This window comes from Mycteria americana, chromosome 1 (genome assembly GCF_035582795.1).
Source record: "Mycteria americana isolate JAX WOST 10 ecotype Jacksonville Zoo and Gardens chromosome 1, USCA_MyAme_1.0, whole genome shotgun sequence".
In the NCBI taxonomy this organism is placed as follows: domain Eukaryota; kingdom Metazoa; phylum Chordata; class Aves; order Ciconiiformes; family Ciconiidae; genus Mycteria; species Mycteria americana.
Window position 1 is genome coordinate 221,867,577 of NC_134365.1, and position 20,592 is coordinate 221,888,168.

The window sequence follows — 20,592 nt, forward strand, 5'->3', positions numbered from 1 at the left end:
TCCGCGCGATTCCGCGTTAGATGCAACAAACGCCCTTTTGACGGAGTTCATGGCAATGCCCGCTCTTGGCGCTGACACGGGCCGTATATCTTTATTTGTTGTCAGGAAGACGAAGCACTGCCGGTGTTTCAAAGGCATCGTTACAGTTACGTGCCCTCGTACCAATATTTGTGGTGTGAATATGAAACAAGCCTTGCTTTCGACTTCTGCGGAGCCTCCTTAGCTACAGGATTGAATTTTCTGAGCTCTGAATAGCCGTGCATTGTCCTCGAGTGCTCATTGTGCAGGATACCAATTCCACCGCTAATGTAGATGTATTTGCAGATACAAAGCAATTTGCTCTGCAGATACTTTCCCTACAAAAGGGCTCGGCATCGCTGCCGCCCCGCGCTCAGAGCTGCGGGCTTCCAGAGAGCAATTTGCTCCCTTGCTGTGCATGCAAGCTTTGCTTCTTCCAGAAATACCCCGGCAGCTCAGCCCAGCATCCCGGGATAATCCCGGGGACCGAGCCACGCTCTTACTTTCCTACTTGCAGGGTTTCCTTACGGCCGTCTCTCGAGCATCCCTCTGTGTGCATCCACCGCCCCGTGCACCCCGAATAAATGCCGGGCAGCCACGGCCGGGCAGGGAGGAGGTGAGGGCTGAATGCTGGGCGCTGCTGCTGCAGGGTGCTGGGGGTGCTGGGGGTGCTGGGGGCGAGGGACAGTCCCCACGGGCAGGAGAGCAGAGCATCGGGCTTGGCAGCTCCATGCAGGTCCGTTTGCAGCCCCAGCTTTTGCTCCTGCACCGAAACGCATCCCCTTCTGCAAGCCTCCAGCCTGCTCACCTGAGCCCGGGGAGAAAGCCGGGGCAAGCGCTAGCCGCGACGTGCCTCCCCCACAGCCCCCAGCAGATCCTCTTGCCCCAACATCGGCTTTTTTGTGGCCTGAGCCCCCAGCCAGGGCAAGAGGGAGGAATTTGGGGAAGCCCCAGTGCCTTTGCATGATGTGCGTGAGAGCCCTGCACGGCCCAGCCGCCCGCCCGGGACGGATGCGGCCCCACGGGACGCGGCCAATATTGTCGGTATTGCCACCGGAGGAAGCCCTGGTCCTGTCGCACCCGTAGAAATATCGAGAAAGTTCAATTTCAGCAAGTTGTCTGTTTTTTTCCCCCTCTCTGATTTTTGCACCATTTTCCCCAGCACGCTGGAAAACCCGAGGAGTCTTTCAGGGAGGGAAGAAAATGGTGAAAGGGAGAAAAACTTCTCCATTTTCACTGACATTTATCCTGGGAAGGGAAAAAGAACAGAAAACAACACCCAGAGGAACCCGGAGCCTTGTTTTTATCGCAAGGTCGGTACAAGCTGTTCTCAAAAAAAAAAAAAAAAAAAAAAAAAAGACAGAAATCCTCAATGATCGGGAAAATGATTTCCCACGGCTGCAGGTACAACAGCTCTGCCGTGGCGTGGGCAGAGCGGGGTATTTTGGGGCTCCCCCAGGTATTTTGGGGCTCCCGAGGAGCTGTTGGGAGGTAGCGTGGGGGCTGCGGGGGTGCAGCATCCCGCCCCGTCCCCGTCCCCGTCCCCGCGCCGGGGAAGGTGCTGCAGGGAGAGGTGGGATGCGGCGCAGGCTCTCGCCGGTGCTCACCCACCCCATCCCATGCCGAAGCCGGTTGCCTTTCCCAAAAGCAACCGGGAACAAAGAGGGATGGAGGGGATGCTTCGGGGGGGGGCTCAGCATCCCCTGCCCCATCAGCACGGGGGCAACCGGAGCAGCGCGGCGGCCGGCAGCCGAGGAAGCGGCTGGTGAAAAGATCCTGTGACCAGATTAGGGAAGGGAAATGAAACCCCGAGTCGCGGGGAGAGGCGATCTGCTCGCCGGCTCACACCGAGGAAGGACAAGGCGTTGGTGGGAGCGTCCCTGGGGGGGCCCGATCAGCGCCCCGCTCACGGCCAGCAGCCCCGTTCCCCTCCCAGCAACCCCTGGGTAAATACCCCGCCTTTATTTTATTTTTTTTTCCCCATTTTTTCCTGTCATTCTGTTCCCCGGCAGCAGGAATGAGAGCAGATGGCCACGCTCGCTTGGCCACCCAGAATCGCCATTGCATTTGCCACCCCCCGCCCTCGGCCGCGTCCCGGTTCGGCGCCGCTTGCCAGGACGGTGCCGGGGCTCTGCGGCCGTGGGGGTGGGACAGTGGGACAGCCCCCGGCCACGGTGCTGGGATCCGGCCGGCTTGGCTGGGGATGGAGAGCCCCAAAAGGCCCGGGAAGGGGCTCGGGCAGCCCGGAGGGGGCAAGGACTTTCCCTGGCTTTGTGAAAGTGGTTTGGAGCGGGCAGGGGAAGGGGAAGGGGAAGGGGAAGGGGAAGGAAGGGGAAGGAAGGGGAAAGAAGGGGAAGGGAGAAGGGGAAAGAAGGGGAAGGGGAAGGGGAAACAAGGGGCAGGGAGAAGGGGAAACAAGGGGAAGAGGAAGGAGAAGGGAAGGGGAAGGGGAAAGAAGGGGAAAGGGAAGGATGGGGAAGGGGAAGGGGAAAGAAGGGGAAGGTAGAAGGGGAAAGAAGAGGAAGGGGAAGGGGAAGGGGAAGGGGAAGGGGAAGGGGATTGAAAGGGGAAGGGGAAAGGGAAAGATGGGGAAGGGGATTGAAAGGGGAAGGGGAAAAGGAAAGATGGGGAAGGGGAAGGGGAAAGAAGGGGAAGGTAGAAGGGGAAAGAAGAGGAAGGGGAAGAGGAAGGGGAAGGGGAAGGGGAAGGGGAAGGGGAAGGGGAAGGGGAAGGGGAAGGGGATTGAAAGGGGAAGGGGAAAGGGAAAGATGGGGAAGGGGAAAGAAGGGGAAGGTAGAAGGGGAAAGAAGAGGAAGGGGAAGAGGAAGGGGAAGGGGAAGGGGAAGGGGAAGGGCTCTGAGTCAGCCGCCTTCTCCAGGGCGGTTTCACACCAGCGCAGGCTGCAGGCTGGTCCCGGCAGCTCCCGCCGCAGCTCCCCTTGCGTGACGGGGCCAGCAGAAGGGCAGCGGGGCCCGGGGCCGCATCCGACGCTTGTCATGGAACCTGCCCTCGGCCTCTCCCGCCATCCTCTGCCCGGTCGCATCCGTCAGCCGGGGTGCGGGGAGGGGACAGGGACCCGCCGGCTTCATCGCACCGAGGACTTCACACGGGTGCCCTTGCCCAGCACCGACTCGGGGAGACAAGGCGCTCGTGGCCGGCGAGGGGCCGGGGGGACCCTCTGCCCCCGCTTTCCAACCTCCATCTTCCTCGCCCAGCAAACGCTTCCCACGTCCCGTGCTCTGACGTGTCCCCCGAGACCGAGGTCTGGAGCAAAATCCCCCCGTGGTGCCGATTCCCCGGGCGGCAGCATCCGTCCCCGGGCTGTGCCGCGGGGGTGACGCCCACCGTACAGGCGGTGGGAAACGGGAATTTAAGCAGGGCTGCAGGGTCAGACCTGGAGAGACCCGGCCTGGCCGTGGGAATCGTTGGGAACCATGGGGTTGCCCACAGGGTGCTCCCAGCCTCCTCCCGGGACGCTCCCACCGTCCCATGGACCCCAGCTCTGTCCCCCGCCACCGGTTCCCCACCCTGAAGCTGTTTGAGGTTCTGGAGATCCCTGTTGCTGCCCCTGACCCCTTCCCGGCTCTCACGTGGCCGCCCGTGGCGGGGAGCAGGGGGGCACCCGGTCCTGGGGTGGCACTGGGGTGCGGGCTGAGCCCAGGGGTCCCAAATCCCTCCTGCCCATCACCCAGAGGCGGGGGTCCCTCCCCTGGTTTGGGGGTGGCGGAGGGGGGGCTATTCCTCTCCACCCAACACCCCCTGCCCCCAGGGTGGGGTGCAGATGAGGCTGGGAAGGGCTGGGGACGGGGACCGGGGACACAGGCAGAGCAGAATGGGGCTCGGTGCCCCCGGGAAGGGGCGTCCCAGCAGCGTGCACCCCGACAATGCTGGGGCAGCCGAGAGGAGGTGTCCCTGCACCCTCAGTGTCCCCTCAGCATGTCCCTGGGTGCAGCCAGCGTGCGGGATGGGACCGTGAGCTTCTCCCTCCCCACGGCCCCATCCATGCACTGGGAAAAAAAAAAAAACCCCAAGGGCTAAAAAGCACGACGGGCGGCTGCTGGGGAAAAAAAATAAAAAAAAATCAAATTATATACCCCCCCCCTTGCCCAGCCAGACACGGGGCCGTGGAAATTAGCGGCGTTGCTGCCCGCCTCCTTCACGGGCGGGTTGGCTCCCACAAAAGGGAGCAGAGAGGGATTAACCGTGCAGAAGGCAGTAATGGATTGCACAAAATCAATGCCAGGCGGTGGCGGGGGCTTTTGTTGGGCGACGATTAGGCGACGTGCTACACGCAGCCGTGCAAATAATCGTCTTGTCGTCGAACGAGCCCCGGGGGAGCGCGGGGTCGGTGGCACCCACGCGCTCGGGCATGGGTTTGCCCGCTGTCCCCCGCCCCGGCCAGGTCACCCTCTGCGCCGGGGACTCCCCGTCCCGGCAGCGGGGATGGGGGGGGTCCCGTGGGACAGGGGCTGCCTTTGGGATGGTCCTCGGGGGGCCGTGGAAGGGATAACACCCGTGGCGTGGGGTTTGGGACATCCATAGCTGGGGTCAGCCCTTCGCTTCAGCGGGGTCTGGGAAACGTCCCCTCCGGCTCCTGCTCCCCCCGGCAGCGTCCCCAGCCCTGAAGCGATCCCAAGTGAGCGCTGAGCCGGGGAACCCGCTCGCTCCCCCACATCGTCCCCCTGAAGCCACCCAGAGCATCCCCGAGGGACGGCACGAGGCACCGAAAGCCGCTTTCCAAGGGTCTGCTTTCCAATCCATCTGCCTCGAACCACGGCCCGCGAGCGGGGAGGAGAGAGCTCGAGCCCCCATGGGGCGACAGAGCCGTGTCCCCTGGGTGACAGCCCCGCTCCCTGCCGTGCTCCGGGGCTTATTGCGGTGGGGAAAAGCAGGGCTGAGGTTTCCAGGGGTGGCGGGAGGACTCTGCGACCGTCGGGGATGCAGAAGGGACCTGTAGCCCTGCAGCACCCCTGGAGCATCCCTGCCGGGGTGGTGGCTCAGCTCTGCTCCCCGTGCTGCAAACCAGCTCGCAGCCCGCTCTTCCCAGCAGGTTAAGGCAGGGAAATCCCTGTGGAAGCAGTCAGGGTCACATAGAATCACGGAATCACGGAAGGGTTTGGGCTGGCAGGGACCTTTAGAGGTCACCCAGTCCAACCCCCTGCCATGGGCAGGGCCATCTTCAACCAGAGCAGGTTGCTCAGAGCCCCGGCCAACCTGGCCTTGGATGTGTCCAGGGGTGGGGCAGCCACCACCTCTCCGGGCAACCTGGGCCAGCGTCTCACCACCCTCAGCTAAGACATTTCTTCCTTAGACCCAGTCTCAATCTCCCCTCTTTCAGTTTAAAACCATCACCCCGTGTCCTGTCGCTACGGGCCCTGCTAAAAAGTCTGTCCCCATCTTTCGTATCAGCCCCCTTTGTATCTCGAAGGGACGCAAGGTCTCCCCGCAGCCGTCTCTTCTCCAGGCTGAACACCCCCAGCTCTCCCAGCCTTTCTCCACAGCAGAGCCGTTCCAGCCCTCCGACCATTTTCGTGCCCTCCCCTGGACCCGCTCCCACGGCTCCGTGTCCTTCCTGCGCTGAGGACCCCCGAGCTGGCGGCAGCCCTGCAGGGGGGTCTCACCGGAGCCCCGGGCTGCAACCACCACGCAGCCTGCACTGCTGGCCCTTCTTCCAGGGCGCGGAGCAGGGACGTGGACACACAGCGCATCCACGCCCAGCTCCTGCTCTGCACCCGCATGCACCGAGCCGGGGGCTATCGCTGCCGGGTTTCACATCACCCAGCAAATGGCGACTCGGGGACGGGCACGCCGGGCTCTCTCCCCGTGGCTGGGAAGCCGTGCCGTAACGGTCCCTCCCCGGAGCGACGGGGATGTCGGCCGGGATAACCGGATGTCGGTTTATGGTTGGACTCGATGATCTTAAAGGTCTTTTCCAACCTATACGGTTCTGTGATTCTGTGATTCTGTGATAACCCCGTCCCCTGGACGTCCAAGGCCGGGCACCGCATCCTGTGCCAGCGTGCCGGGGGCTCTGCCGGGGCACCCCCCTCCCGGCGTGCCTCCCCATTGCCAGCGCCTCATCCCTTGGGATGCCCAGCGGCGTCTCCCCAAGGTGGGTACCAACCCTCGGGGTCCGGGCACCGGGGTCGGCACCGGGCCTCAACGGAGTTTGCCGAGCGCCGCGGCAACAGGTGCCGGCGCGGCGTGAAGGTTGGTCACCGGCGGGACCGCGGGGACACGCGCCGTGGCACATGGGGCTGGCACGCTGCCGGCCCAGCAGCGGGCTGCCAGGGCTCGCAGGTAGCCATGGAAACCTCCCGGCAGGATGCTGCGCCGATAAATAGCCAATTTAAAGTGATTCTCCTCAAAGAGCTTTTTTTTAATATGTGTGTGAGCAAGTCCCACTGGTTTTTAAGGTTTTCCTCTTTTTTTTTTTTTTCTTCTTTTTTCTTTTATGTTGCGTTCAAGGCCTGAACGCTGCCGTGTGACGGTGACTCGCCACGCTTCTTTGTGTTAAAAGAGACGAAGCGGGTTTATCCTGGCGGCAGCAAATATGGAAGCGGGGTGAGTTTGTTCGGTGGGTGCTGGGCCGTGCACGGCCGCGTGGGCGCAGAGCTGCTTCTTTCCTGCGCGTTTATTTACCCACGCACGCTTGGAGACGTAAATGCGCGTGCATAAATAAATGTGTGTGCACAAATACGTGCGTGTGCATATATAAATGCGCGTGCATACATAAATGTGTGTGCACAAATAAATGCGTGCGCACAAATAAACGCGTGTGCACAAATAAATGCGTGTGCATAAATAAGTGCGTGTGCACATATAAATGCGTGTGCACAAATAGATGTGTGTGCATAAATAAACGCTTTTGCATAAATAAATGTGTGTGCACAAATAAATGCTTGTGCATAAATAAACGCATGTGCATATATAAATGCGTGTGCACAAATAAATGCATGTGCATAAACGTGTGTGCACAAATAAATGCGTGTGCATATATAAATGTGTGTGCACAAATAAATGCGTGTGCATAAACGCGTGTGCACACATAAATGCGTGTGCATATATAAATGCGCGTGCACAAATAAATGCGTGTGCATAAATGCATGTGCATATATAAATGTGTGTGCACAAATAAATGCATGTGCATACATGCGTGTGCATAGATGCGTGTGCACAAATAAATGCATGTGCATAAATAAATGCGTGTGCACAAATAAATGCACGTGCATATTTAAATGCGTGTGCACAAATAAATGCACCTGCATACATACATGCGCGTGCATACATACATGCGCGTGCGTCCGTGTGCGTGTGCACGTGTTTGGATGCACGGGCACGCATCCCGCCTGTTTGCCGCTGCCCTCCCCGCCTGCACGGACTTGTGTGCAGATCCCTGCAGGCCGCGTGGGCGCGAGCATCCCCGCAGCAGCGCGGGCACTCGTGCGCGCCCGCGCGCGTGCGTTAGGGCAGCGTTAGGGCTTCTCTGCGGCCCCAGGTCCTCCCGTTCCGTCCCTCCGGGCAGTCTCCCAGGCCGTGGAACAAGGGGAAAGGGGGATTTTCAAGTCCCGGTGACCCGCGGCCGCCGCAGAGGTGACCGCCACCCCAGAGCGGGGGCTCTGGCCCCAGCCAGGTGCCACCCGGGCTTCATTCTCCGTGGGCGGAGAAGCAGAGCCGTGCCTGCTCCTCTAAGGAGGCAAACCGGCTTTGGCTGCAGGAGCAACCCAGGGCCGCGCCGAGCCGGCAATGAGAGATATCTGTACGTCCCGCAGGGCACGCGTGTCCCCGGGCATCCCGTCCCGCTGCCTTGGCACCGGTCCCGGCTCCGTGCCCAGCCCCGGACAGGGACGGAGCAGGGAATTCTCCAGGCTGACAGCCCAGCGGGATCACTGCGGGACAGCCGGGGCGGGAGGCCATGCTAACAGAGAGATTGAAAGCTCTGTTATTTTTAAATAAATGCAAATTGATGTCGGCTTAATGGAGAAAGACAAGCCCGGCTCTTCGCAGCGAGCGCAACGAAGGTGGGTGAAAAACAGCCCCGCGCCACTGCCGCCGGCGGGGCGAGGAGCCGGGGCCGTGTGCCGGCACAGCGGGGCTTTGGCAGCACCAAAGCCCCGTGTCCCTGGGGAGGGGGACTTCCCTCCTGTCTCCCTCCTTGCTCCCAAAAAGAGCACTGGCCTTGGGACGGGCCCTGGGCCACCCCACGGCACTGGGGGGGGAAGGTGTCGGGGGGGGGGGGGGTCCCTGCGACTGGGAAAATCCCAGTTTGGCTCCTGCCTCCGCCACCCACCACCAGCTGGCCTTGGCCATGACTCCTTGCCAAGCCAAGGGCAGCCACCCCACCCAAACACCTCCTTCTCCATCCCCATGAGCTGCCCGGCCCCGAGCCCCCGACACCCACGACCGGCGCTCGGCCCCGAGCCCCACGGCACCGCCATTGCCCCACGGGGCTCGGGAGAGGTGGATCACCCCATCCCACGGGACCCCGGCACCCTGCCCGCGGGTGGCATTTCCCCGGGCACAACCCGCCTCCGCACCCCCTTCTCCCCCGCGCCTGCTCGACATTTATTTAGTTATTTAAATTTCCTTTATTTTTCCCTATTAAGGCAGGAGCAGCGAGTGGGCGGCTGCTGGGGAGGGAGGAGGGGAGCGCAGGGAGCGGGGGGAGCACGGGGATGGAGAAAAGGCTTCAAGCAGCGGGGTCCTTCCCCTGCCCCGTCACTTTATGATCTTAAAACCCTCCGAGCGGCTCTTCTCCCCCTTCTCCACGACTGGGAGCCCCTTCTCACCGCTCTGGCTGGGCTGGGAGCCAGCGGAGCTGCCAGGTGGGTGGGAGACACCGGACCGGGTCGGGGAGCGGAGCTGGCGGTTGTATTTTCAGAAGGTTTGCCCAAATCCTTCCCTAGCTTAAGCCCATTTTATGGATGGGTAAACTGAGAGCGGAGGGAGGTGGTGATCCTCCATCCCTGATCCCCCCTCGGTAGCATCCTGAGCGGGGAGGCAGCCCCATGCTCGGATAAAAAAAAAAACCAAACAGGGATGGGGAAAAGGCGGGAGGGAAAGAAAGGGGAAAAAAAATGTGAGAGCGCCTGAAAAAAGCCAGTGACAGTTTAATGGGGCTGCTGATGAAATAATGACTGTTTTAAAGTCTGCTGGAGTGTGGCTGCGCCTCTATTAAATCTGGGAGCTGCTAATCTGCTGAGTTCATTACCGCGGTGGGGGAAAGCAGCCGCTCGGCAGGACGCGGTGCCGGGGGCTGAGCTGCGTGGGTGCGGAACAAAGGTGGGGGGCACGGCCGGCCTGGTGCGGGGGGACCCGTGGGGACAACCCGTATGGGTGCCATAGGATGGCCGCGGCATCATGCCGGGCAGCCGGCATTGCCCGGCTCCCTCTTAGGGGACCCGAGATGAGGAGGTGAACGGGGGGTGCCCCCCCTCTGCCAAGAGGCAGCAGCTCCCGTCTGGGTGCACAAAGTCCCCCCCGGTCCCGGCACTCCCCGGGGACCTCCGGGGCCGTTTGGGAGCCCGGCCCGGCTGTGGCCCCCGAGCCGCTTCGCAACTGGGGGGTTCCCAGTGCTTTCTCACGAGGGACTGGGCAGGCAGCACCCAAGCAGGCAGCACCCGAGCAGGCAGCACCCAGAGCAGGCAGCACCCTGGGCAGGCAGCACTCAGGGCAGGCAGCACCTGGAGCAGGCAGCATCCAGGGCAGGCAGCACCCTGGGCAGAGAGCACCCAGAGCAGGCAGCACCCACACCAGGCAGCACCCTGGGCAGACAGGACCCTGGCCAGGCAGCAACCAGGACAGGCAGCAGGCAGCACCCAGAGCAGGCAGCACCCTGGGCAGAGAGCAGCCAGGGCAGGCAGCACCCGAGCAGGCAGCACTCCAGACAGGCAGCACACTGGGCAGGCAGCAGCATGGGCAGGCAGCACTGCAGACAGGCAGTTCCCAGGGCAGGCAGCACCCAGGGCAGGCAGCTCCCAGTGCAGGCAGCACCCAGAGCAGGCAGCACCCAGGGCAGGCAGCACCCAGGGCGGGCAGGCAGTGCGTGCCTGCAGCCCTCGCACCTCCAGCCCAGGGCCCGTGGCAGGCGGCTGGGGCTGTTTCAGGAGGGGCCACGGCCACGGCCCAGCCCCGGGGAGCCGGCGCGGGTGCCGCGCAGAAAAGCCAATGCTGGGTGCAAATAGACCCGCAGGGGTGTATTTCATACACTCTGCTTACCGCGGGGCTGAGGGGTGCCCCGTGCCTCAGTTTCCCCCTCTGCAAAGGGATGAGCCCTCCGGGACTTGCCCTCTGCCAGCCGAGGGCAGAGGAAAGCCAGGGGCTGGCTTCCGGCCCCCCGAGCATCGTCCTTGGTGGCACGCAAGTTCCCGGCGCGTGCTCTGTGCCACCTCGGCAGTGACTCTCGCCTGGCATTTACCTAATCCACACATTTGGCACGCGAGATCACCGACGCTCCTGCCACCGCCAGACCGCGGGCGAGGGCAGGGATGCTGCCGGCTCTGCCACGTGCCGAAGGCTCCCGCACCCTGGGAAGAGGCACCGGGTTCCAGGCGGCGGCTGCAGAGGGGCTAGAAATCACCCTCACGTGCTGAAACCCTGCCGATGTCGGGACTTTATTAAGTTGTTTGTAAGTGACTCCGCAATTAATCACTTGTCTGTGCAAGGTATCACATGGCGCTCGCCTCCGCAGCTCTATATATAGCGGGGAGGTGTAGGTAGGCTCCATCCAGCCCGCTCTTGAGAGACAGGCTCTTGGCTGGGCTTCCTCCCATCGCAGGGCCGAGGCTGAGCACGCACCAGCTCGGTGCAGCTGTGGGGCTGCTGCTGCACGGCGCCCTGGCCCCTCCGTGCCTTCTCTGGGCCCGGGGACGTTAGAGCAGGGGGTCCCCAACGTCACTGCTGCAGCCCGGCAGCTCCTGCCTGCTCCCCGCTCCCCTCGGACGGTCCATCAGGAGCTCCCTCTCCATCCTGGAACCGGGACGGAGGTGAACGGAACCCCAAATCTCACGCTCGTGGGATCCGGGCCGCTACGGAAACCGCAGGGATCAGCCCCAGCCCAAGCCGCGGACGCGGCTCAGGGCTCGGAGCGTCTTCTCCGTGCGGCATCAGCCAGGCTGCAGCGCAGCCCCGGGGCGTGAGCCGCCCTCGGAGGGACGAGGCCAGCCCCGAGGAGCTACGCTGGGCTCCGCTCCCCTTTCTGGGTGCCGCGCTGCTGCCTCTCCCACCACGTGCAGCCCTCGAGGGCGGCGCGGACACCGAGGGCGTGCGCAAGCCCGTGGGCAGACGCCGAACGCGCCTGCAAACGCCCCACGCGCGTGCCGCTGACAAGCGTGCGTGCAAACTGGGGCTGCGCAAGCACGTGCGGGCACCGAGGGCGTTGCAGAGGAGCACGGGCGCGGGCTGAGTGCACGCGCAGCACTGAGCGCCCGTTGCAGACATTGAGGGCAGGAGCAAACGTGCAGACACCGAGCAGGCGTTGCAGGCACCGAGCCGGCGTTGCAGACGGTGGACACGCTGCAGACACTGAGCACACATTGCACACACCGAGCACGTGCTGCAGAGACTGAGCACGTGTTGCATGCACTGAGCACGCATTGCATACACTGAGCACGTGTTGCATGCACTGAGCATGTGCTGCAGAAGCTGAGCACGTGTTGCATGCACAGAGTATGCATTGCAGACACTGAGCATGTTGCATGCACTGAGCACGTGTTGCATGCACTGAGCACGCACTGCATACACTGAGCACTTCTTGCATGCACTGAGCACATTGCAGACACTGAGCACATTGCAGACACTGACCACGTGTTGCATGCACTGAGCACTCATTGTATACACTGAGCACGTTGCATGCACTGAGCACGTTGCAGACACTGAGCATGTGTTGCATGCACTGAGCACGCATTGCAGACACTGAGCACATTGCATGCACTGAGCATGCATTGCAGACACCGAGCACATGCTGCATGCACTGAGCACGTTGCAGACACTGAGAACGTGTTGCATGCACTGACCACATTGCAGACACTAAGCACGTGCTGCATGCACTGAGCACGTTGCAGACACAGAATGTGTTGCATGCACTGAGCACGTTGCAGACACTAAGCAAGAGTTACGTGCACTGAGCACGTTGCAGACACTGAGCACATTGCATGCACTGAGCATGCATTGCAGACACCGAGCACGTGTTGCATGCACCGAGCACGTTGCAGACACTGAGAACATGTTGCATGCACGGAGCACATTGCAGACGCTGAGAAGACGTTGCATGCACTGAGCACGCATTGCAGACACTGAGCACGCATTGCAGACACTAAGCACGTGCTGCATGCACTGAGCACGCGTTGCAGACACTGAGCATGCGTTGCATGCGCTGAGCACGTTGCAGACACTGAGCGCACGTTCCGGGCCTCAAGCCCGCGTGCAGACACCAAAGGCACGTGCAAGCACCGCGTGACGTGCACCAACAGGCACCGCGGACGCCGAGCGTCCACGCGGGCTCCAAGCGCTCGTGCCACGCCTGGCTCAGCCCGCGCGTCCGCCCGGGCTTGGCACGGCCACCGTCGGCACCGCCGGCACGCCGCGGCTCTGCGCGCGCGGCCGGGCTTTCCGCGGGGAGCCCCCAGCTCTGGGACGGGATTTACGTCGCCGTCGCACCCCGTAAAGGCTGCGGGCCGGGGTGCTGGGTGCTGGCATCACCTCACCTGCCCGCGCCTCCGCCCCAGGCGCCCAGCAGAAACCTGCAGGCTCTCGTCGCCCAGAGGGCTCGGGGTGTCCAGCGAGAGGCGAGACCCAGACCTGGCCGGTGGGTTCAGAGGTGGGACCGGTGCAGAGAAACGCGGGCACGGGCAGCAGAAAGAGCCGTTAACGGAAGCTCAGGCGGTCGGCAGGGCTGGGAAGAGCTTGCTCGGCGGCTGGAAGGGGGCAGGGCGAGGGTGGCTGGACGTCCAGGCGGTGAAAGGATGGGCGGGAGGAGGACAGATGGACAAGGGCGTGACTGGAGGGACAGGTAGGCTGCTGATGGGTGAGCGGATGGGTGGAAGGAGGGATGGCGGGATGGGTGGTGGGATGGGCGGAGGGACAGAGGGAGGGATGAGGGGATGGACGGGCGGTGGGACGGATCAGGGAACGGACAGAGGGATGGACGGATGGGGAGGCAGACGGAGGGATGGATGAGGATCTGGACGAAGCTGAGCGCTAACGGCATTTCACGGCGCATCGCTGGCGTTTGGTGGCAGGCACCCGCTTCCCTGCCTGCAGGGCTCCCTGCCTGCAGGGCTCCCTGCCTGCAGAGCCCTGGCCGCCAGCAGCCCCAGGGGACCACCCGGCACAGCAGAACGGGAGAGGGGTCACGGAGCCGGGGGTGGCGGAGGCTCTTCCCCCCTCCCCGGCACCCGGGTCCTCGCCCAGGCACGGCGACGAGGGGCCGGAGCCACGCGCAGGCGAAGCCGAGGCTTGCGGGGTGGGGGGGAGCTGGTGTCGGGGGGCGGGGGGGACGTGGGTGCCTCCCCTCCGTCTCCATCTCGGCGGCTCCACCGCCCCTCGCAGCGCCGTGGGTGATGCCGCCAGCACCGCCGCAAGCCCGCAGCCCCGGCAGCGCCTGCGGGTGATTGACAGCCCTCTCCCACGCGTGACTCACCGGGGGGGGGGGCTCAGCGTGAGGAGGGGGCGGTGGGACACCCCCACCCCGCGCCAGCGCAGCGGGGGGAGCGATGCTCCCAGCCCTGCAGTCACACCCAGCCCCCTGCGTCCCTGCACCCCTGCATCCCTGCGTCCCTGCGTCCCTGCACCCCCATGTCCCTGCATCCCTGCACCCGTGTCCCTGCGTCCCTGCACCCCTGCATCCCTGCACCCCTGCGTCCCTGCACCCCTGCGTCCCTACGTCCCTGCACCCCCACGTCCCTGCGTCCCTGCACCCCTGCGTCCCTGCGTCCCTGCGTCCCTACGTCCCTGCACCCCCACGTCCCTGCGTCCCTGCACCCCTGCGTCCCTGCACCCGTGTCCCTGCATCCCTGCACCCCTGCATCCTGTACCCCTGCGTCCCTGCACCCCTGCATCCCTGCACCCCTGCATCCCTGCACTCCTGCGTCCCTGCACCCCCACATCCCTGCATCCCTGCGTCCCTGCACCCATGTCCCTGTGTCCCTGCACCCGTGTCCCTGTACCCGTGTCCCTGCATCTCTGCACCCCTGCGTCCCTGCATCCCTGCACCCCTGCATCCCTGCGTCCCTGCATCCCTGCGTTCCTGCATCCCTGCGTCCCTGCACCCCTGCGTCCCTGCCTCCCTGCGTCCCTGCATCCCTGCAACCCTGCGTCCCTGCACCCCTGCACCCCTGCGTCCCTGTGTCCCTGCGTCCCTGCACCCCTGCGTCCCTGCACCCGTGTCCCTGCATCCCTGCACCCCTGCACCCCTGCATCCCTGCGTCCCCGTGTCCCTGCATCCCTGTCTCTGCGTCCCTGCACCCCTGCAGCCCTGGGGACATGGATCAGACAGAGGGACGGCCACCTCCTGCCGCCCAGGCCGAGCTCCAAGGACGTTCCCAGCAAGGACGGCTGCAAGATGGAGCTCGAAGGGTTTTCATGGCAAGGGCCAAGGCCGCGGCCGCTGGACGCTGGTCGTGCACGGCATCAGCCAGGCGCTGTGGGGCTGACACGGGCGTCGGGGAGGAATTCCCGGGGCTGCCGTGCTCCGGGGAGCAGCCTGCTCTGCCTGCGCAGAGCGTAAATAGCAGGCAGCTCCTTACCTCCGGCTTCAAAATGCCCCTCGTGCCTCGGCGCTCCCTGAATCACACCCGCAGACGCGGTCTTGTGCGCGCACACGCACACGTGTGCTTCCGCACGCACCTTCATGCCTGCACACGCGTGCTCCCCGTGGCAGCAGCTGTTACGGAGCAGCACCGAGCGGCTGTAGGTTTAACGTGGGTTTAGGATGGGTTTAGGGTGGGTTTAGGGTGGGTTTAGGGTGGGTTTAGGGTGGGCTCGGACGTGAGTTTGGCCACGGGTGTAGCGTGGGGTGGCTGTGAGCGCAGCAAGCGCGGGGCTGCGCGCTGCATCGCCGAGCAGGACCCGGCACCCAGGCACTCCCCCGGGCTGCACCCAGCACCCTGCGCCGGCCCCACACAGCCCCCCCAGCAATCCCCGGGGCAGTGCCCATCTCACCGACCCCCCACCCAGCCCCAGTGACCCACGGCGGCAGTCCAGCACGGATCCCAACCCACCACCCCAACCCCCCCCCCCCCCCGCCATCTCCCTGTGAAGGAACAAGCCACCACTCCTGGGCACGTCCCCTGGGCCACTCGGGTCCTCGCCGGCACCCGGGGAGGCACAGCCGTCCTGCCAGCAGCGGGCAGGACGCCACGGGGAGGTGGGTGCAGGCAGGGGGGACTGCAAACGCTCGCCCACCCTGGGAGCCGCCTTCCATCCCGGCGCGCCAACGCCCCGGTGCCGGCACGGCGTCCCAGCGGGATGGGCAGGACGGACGAGGGTGCCACTGCGTCGTCCCCAAAAGGGGCTCGGCAGCTCGCTGCCCGCTCCGCGGCATCACCAGCGGGCGCATCCGGCGCCGTCCCGCTGCACCCACAAGCTCGCTAGCTCCCGCCGTCCCCCGCCCCGGCCACCCACCCTGCGTGGCCGGCAGAGACCTGGACACCTCCACGCCGTTTCCCCAACACCTTTAATGCGGTCGAGACGCGGTGGCGGGAAGCGGGGGCAGCTCCTGTCACCCCCCACCCTGTCCCCCCTCCCCTCCAGCAGAGGCTGGAGCCAGGGGTGGGGGGCGGAGGCCGCATGCACCCCCTCCCCAATGTGGGGGGGCTGCAGAGGCCCCTGACGCCCTGCCCGGCACGGAGGGGACCCCAGGGATGGGGCACCCCCTCCCCAGGAGCGATGGCAGCACCGTGGTGCCGGAGCCCAGAGCCGGGCGCGCGTGCCATGGGAAGGGCTGCTCCCGCCTGCCTTGTCATTTTAAAGGAAAGAGACTCAAAAATAGAGGGAGAAGGAGGAGGAGGAGGAGGAGGAGGAAAAGCAAGAGCCCCCGGCCGCAGCCCCCGGCCTGCGGCTGTGCCGGGGCGCCTGGCCGGGCTCTGCCTCTCCGCCTGCAGCTCGGAGCAGAAGCGGCGGCCGAAAGCAGCCGGGGCAGGGGGTGGCCGGGTGGGCTGGCACTGCCCGCTCCCCGTGGGCTGCCTGGCCGTGGCTCTGCCGGCGGGTGGGCGGCCTCGCTGCCATTTCCCCTCCTGGCTGCCCGTGGGTCACGGCGAGGGGAGGCGAGAGGGCTCGGCGGAGGCTCCGGAGCCAGCGGGACCCCCGGCGGGTGCCGGGGCGCGGGGCTGGCACGGCTCCCCGAGAGGTGCCCCGCTTGCGGACGAACCTGCGGCACGAGCGGAGAGCAAAGGGTTGGCGAAGGGGAGGGGGCTGCCACCTCCGTCCCCCTCCCACCTCGCCGGGGCACACGCGCGCGGGGGGCTCCGCCGCGCGTGCGTGCGTTTGCCCGGGTCCTCGAGCCGGGGTGGCAATGGGCCAGCCAGAGCCATCGGCTCCCGCCTCCCGCTGCCTCCCCTGCCCGCACGCCGGGGCCGGGCAGGGGTGCAGGCAGGGAGGGCCACTCACCTGGCGTGTCAGGCCTCCAGCTCAGACGTTTCGCAGGAGCTGGGGACAGAGAGCAGACAGGTCCCCGTTAGTCCTCGGCCTCCTCCGCGTCTGGGCATCACCGGCAGCGCCCGGGGGGACGCACCGAGGCTCGGGGGAGAAAACCCAGAGCGAGGGGAACCGCCGTCCCCTTGGCACGTCCCCTGAGCAGCCGGTACGAGGGGACACTGCGGTCCCAGCCGCTCCATCCCGCCCGGGACCAGCACGGCACCGGTGGGGGACGCCCACAGTACTATCCCCTGGGAGCCCCGGGGTGCTGCTCCCTCACCCCGGACCACACCGGCCGCTGCTCCACGGCCCTTGGGGTGCAGAGACCCCCTGCCAGGGGTGGGGGTCCGAGCCCGGACCGGAGGACCGGGCACGGACGGCCGCGCCTCGCACGCCGGCACACGCACACCGCGAAGCACAGCCCACGGCGAAGCCCCAGAGGAGCTTCCCCGCTGCCCCCCCGTTATAAACCTGAGCCTGGGTGGGGGTCCTGGGGCAGGGCTCCCCCGCAGACCCGGTCCCGGGGGACGGGCACGAGGCGGGGGGCACCGGGGCAGTGACGATGCCGCTCCTGCCCTCGGGGAACCCTCGGCTGCCCGTCAGGCAATGCACAATGGATGCTGGCAGCGGGACCCCCCCCGGCACAGCCGCGTCCTCAGGTTTATAACAGCAATGAGGGCCCGAGGGATCGGCTCGGGCGCGGTGGAACCGGAGCAGCTCTGTCCCATCACCGGCCGGCGGCACCGGCGGGCCCCATGGCTAAGCAAGACTCCGACACCCGTGGCCGACACCGGCGTGGCGGGGGGATGCCCGGTGTGCGACAGCCCCCCGGGCAGGACGGCTGTTGCACAGCCAGACAGACAGCAGGGCAACGGGAAGGGGGGCTGATTTGTGACCAGGACGGCATTTCAGAGAAACCACCCTTGTTATAGGAAACAATCAGGAGCCTGGCAGCATCCCCTCTTCTTGCATCACACGGTTTGGGACACCCCTGCACCCCAGGAGACCACCCACCGGCCCCGGTGCCGGGCAAGGCACCCAAAGGATCAGCCACCCCCCCCCAGCTCTCTCCAGGGTGACCGGAGGCTGACGCTGGTACATAAAGAATGGGACCAGGGATGACCCCCCCCCAGGGTTGGGGACCAGGACCCCCCGGCGTGTGATGCAGGGGAGATGCAGCCCCACGCAGAGGGACCCCCCCGGCCCCCCCGTCTCACTCACGGTTAGAGGGTCAGTAGCAAAAGCAGCCACACTGTTCCTCATCTCACTCTCATTGCCCCGCAGCGGGATGAGGGAGATGTTACCCAACCTGGAGTCCTGCGGCGACCGCGACGCCCGCACCTTGGAGGTCTCCGAGGGCCACAGGGCCCCGCCGTTCTGGGGACAGAAGGGACAAAGGAGGGCTGGAGACCGGCTTTTCGGTCCTCGGCCACCCGGGGACCTCTCCTCCCCCCTGGGATGCTGGTATTTAGGGAGGCTTGGCTACCCCAAAGGGTTTCTGCTAGCCAAGCATCCCTGCCCGCAGGCGGCCCGCTCCCTACCTGCACGTGGAGGAAGGTGGCAAACCACTCCCGCAGATCGGCCTGGGTGTCACAGCACAGGTACCTGCGGGGACACAGCGTCAGCGGCCGGAGGGGACAGTGCCTGTGCCCGCTGCGGGGACACCCGGCTGCTCCAGGCGCTGTTGGGGACAGAGCTGGGACCGGGCCGCGGCTTTGCAGGACATCCTGCAGACCCCAGGGGACCGAAGGGGACAAGGGTGACAGCCACGGACCCCGGTGCTATCCTGAGTGGGCCCGTGGGTGCCCGGCCAGGCTCTGTCCACAGAAATCCCCATCCACATCCCCACGGCGAACACCCGCCAGCTCCGGAGAGCAGCCGCCCCGGCAGCGTGTCCGTCTGTCCTGGGGGATGCGTTTAGCATCCCCGCGTCCACCCCTTCCCTTACCATTGCTGCTTCTCGTGCTTCTCGTTTTCATAGAAGACCGTAAAGCCCCAGCTGGAAGGGGAGACGCGAGACCGTGAAGACCAATGGTCCAGGCTGCCCTGCCCTCGGCTCCAGCACGCCGGGGGGCAAAGCAGCCCTGCAAACCCCCCGTCCCTGCAAACCCTGTCCCTGCAAACCCCCTGTCCCTGCAAACCCCCCGTCCCTGCAAACCCCCCGTCCCTGCAAACCCCCCGTCCCTGCAAACCCCCTGTCCCTGCAAACCCTGTCCCTGCAAACCCTGTCCCTGCAAACCCCCCGTCCCTGCAAACTCCCTGTCCCTGCAAACCCCCCCGTCCCTGCAAACCCCCCGTCCCTGCAAACCCTGTCCCTGCAAACCCCCCGTCCCTGCAAACCCTGTCCCTGCAAACCCCCTGTCCCTGCAAACCCCCCGTCCCTGCAAACCCTGTCCCTGCAAACCCCCTGTCTGTGCAAACCCCCCGCCCCTGCAAACCCCTCCTGTCCCTGCAAACCCCTGTCCCTGCAAACCCCCCCCATGTCTGCAAACAACCTCCACTCCCGCAACCCCCCGCATCCCTGCATGCCACCCTCCTCCTTGCAAGCCACCCACATCCTTGCACCCTGCCTCCATCCCTGCAAACCACCCCCAGCCCTGCGCTGCTGGGCGCCCAGGACAGGTTCCCATCGGGTTTCGCAGCTCGACGCAACGCTACGCAGCGCTGCAGGGCCAGTAAAGCAGCGGGCAATGGCCCGGAGTCCCTCCCAGTTTGCACCAGTTTGCAGTCCAGCGGGCCAGGAGCAGGCACGGGTGTCTGAGCCGGCCCTGTCGACGGCGGCATTTCTTCCACGGTCGTGCCCTGCCTCCTCTCAGCCCCTGCCTGGCCTCAGCTGCGCCCCAACGTCCCTGCAATGCCGGGCCGGGCACCAAGCCCCGGCCGCCGCTAGCCCACCCCGAGACCTGCAGCAACGCTGCCCAGCACCGTGGCACGCGCCCAAACCCCCGGGGGGGGGGTGTCAGGGTGACAGCTTTGCACGCGCACACGCATCGCCACGCACACACGCACGTACGCGTGCACGTACGCGCACGTTTCCTGTCCCCGCGGTGCAGGGTGGCCCTGGAGCACGGGGATTTGAAACCTGCAGGGCTCATCACACGCGCGCACGCGCACGCGCAGACGTGCGCTCGCACCCGCACGCGCTCACGCGTATGCATGTGTAAGCAGTGCACACGCACACCCACATGCATATGCACACGGGCGCTGACATGCGTGCACGCACCCACATCCACACACTTGCGCACGCACGCGCGCGCACACACACACATACACAACTTGCCGACATGCATGCACGCACATGTGCACACACGCGTATGCCCGTGTGCTCATATGCACACACACGCACTGACATGCACACACGCACTGACATGCACACACACATATGCACATGCACACATGCACACGCGCACACAACTCGCTGACATGCATGCACACACCCACATGGACACGCACATATGCACACACACATGGACACGCACATATGTACACACACATGCACACAACTCACTGACATGCATACACACACATATGCACACACACACGCACACGCACATATGCACATGCACACACACGTACACAACTTGCTGACATGCATGCACACACCCACTTGCACACACATTTGCGCACACACATGCACATATGCACATGCACATGCGCACACACGTATACGCACACTGACATGCATGCACACACACATGCACACACACATATGCACATGCACACATGCACACGCGCACACAACTCACTGACATGCATGCACACACCCACATGGACACCCACATACACACATATATGCGCACGCACATATGCACATGCACACGTGCACATATGTACACAACCCGCTGACGTGTGTACACACCCACATGCATACACACGTATCCACAGACACATGCACACACATATGCACATGCACACATGCACACACGTACAACTTGCTGACAC

General features: G+C 64.8%; 1 protein-coding gene across 5 annotated transcripts in view; it reads right to left on the minus strand.

Moving 5' to 3' along the window:
- Positions 1 to 15,674: 15,674 nt before the first annotated feature.
- Positions 15,675 to 20,592, minus strand: part of ARAP1 (ArfGAP with RhoGAP domain, ankyrin repeat and PH domain 1) — a 37,250-nt gene continuing 32,332 nt past the window's right edge. For all 5 annotated transcript variants that reach the window (XM_075491375.1, XM_075491374.1, XM_075491373.1 and 2 more), the window contains 5 exons: positions 18,599 to 18,649; positions 18,192 to 18,255; positions 17,872 to 18,027; positions 16,624 to 16,662; positions 15,675 to 16,384 (listed from right to left, as the gene is read on the minus strand). In XM_075491375.1, the coding sequence (XP_075347490.1) occupies positions 16,645 to 16,662; positions 17,872 to 18,027; positions 18,192 to 18,255; positions 18,599 to 18,649 (289 nt within the window). In that variant the 3' untranslated portion in view covers positions 15,675 to 16,384; positions 16,624 to 16,644. The remainder of the gene's footprint in view (positions 16,385 to 16,623; positions 16,663 to 17,871; positions 18,028 to 18,191; positions 18,256 to 18,598; positions 18,650 to 20,592) is intronic.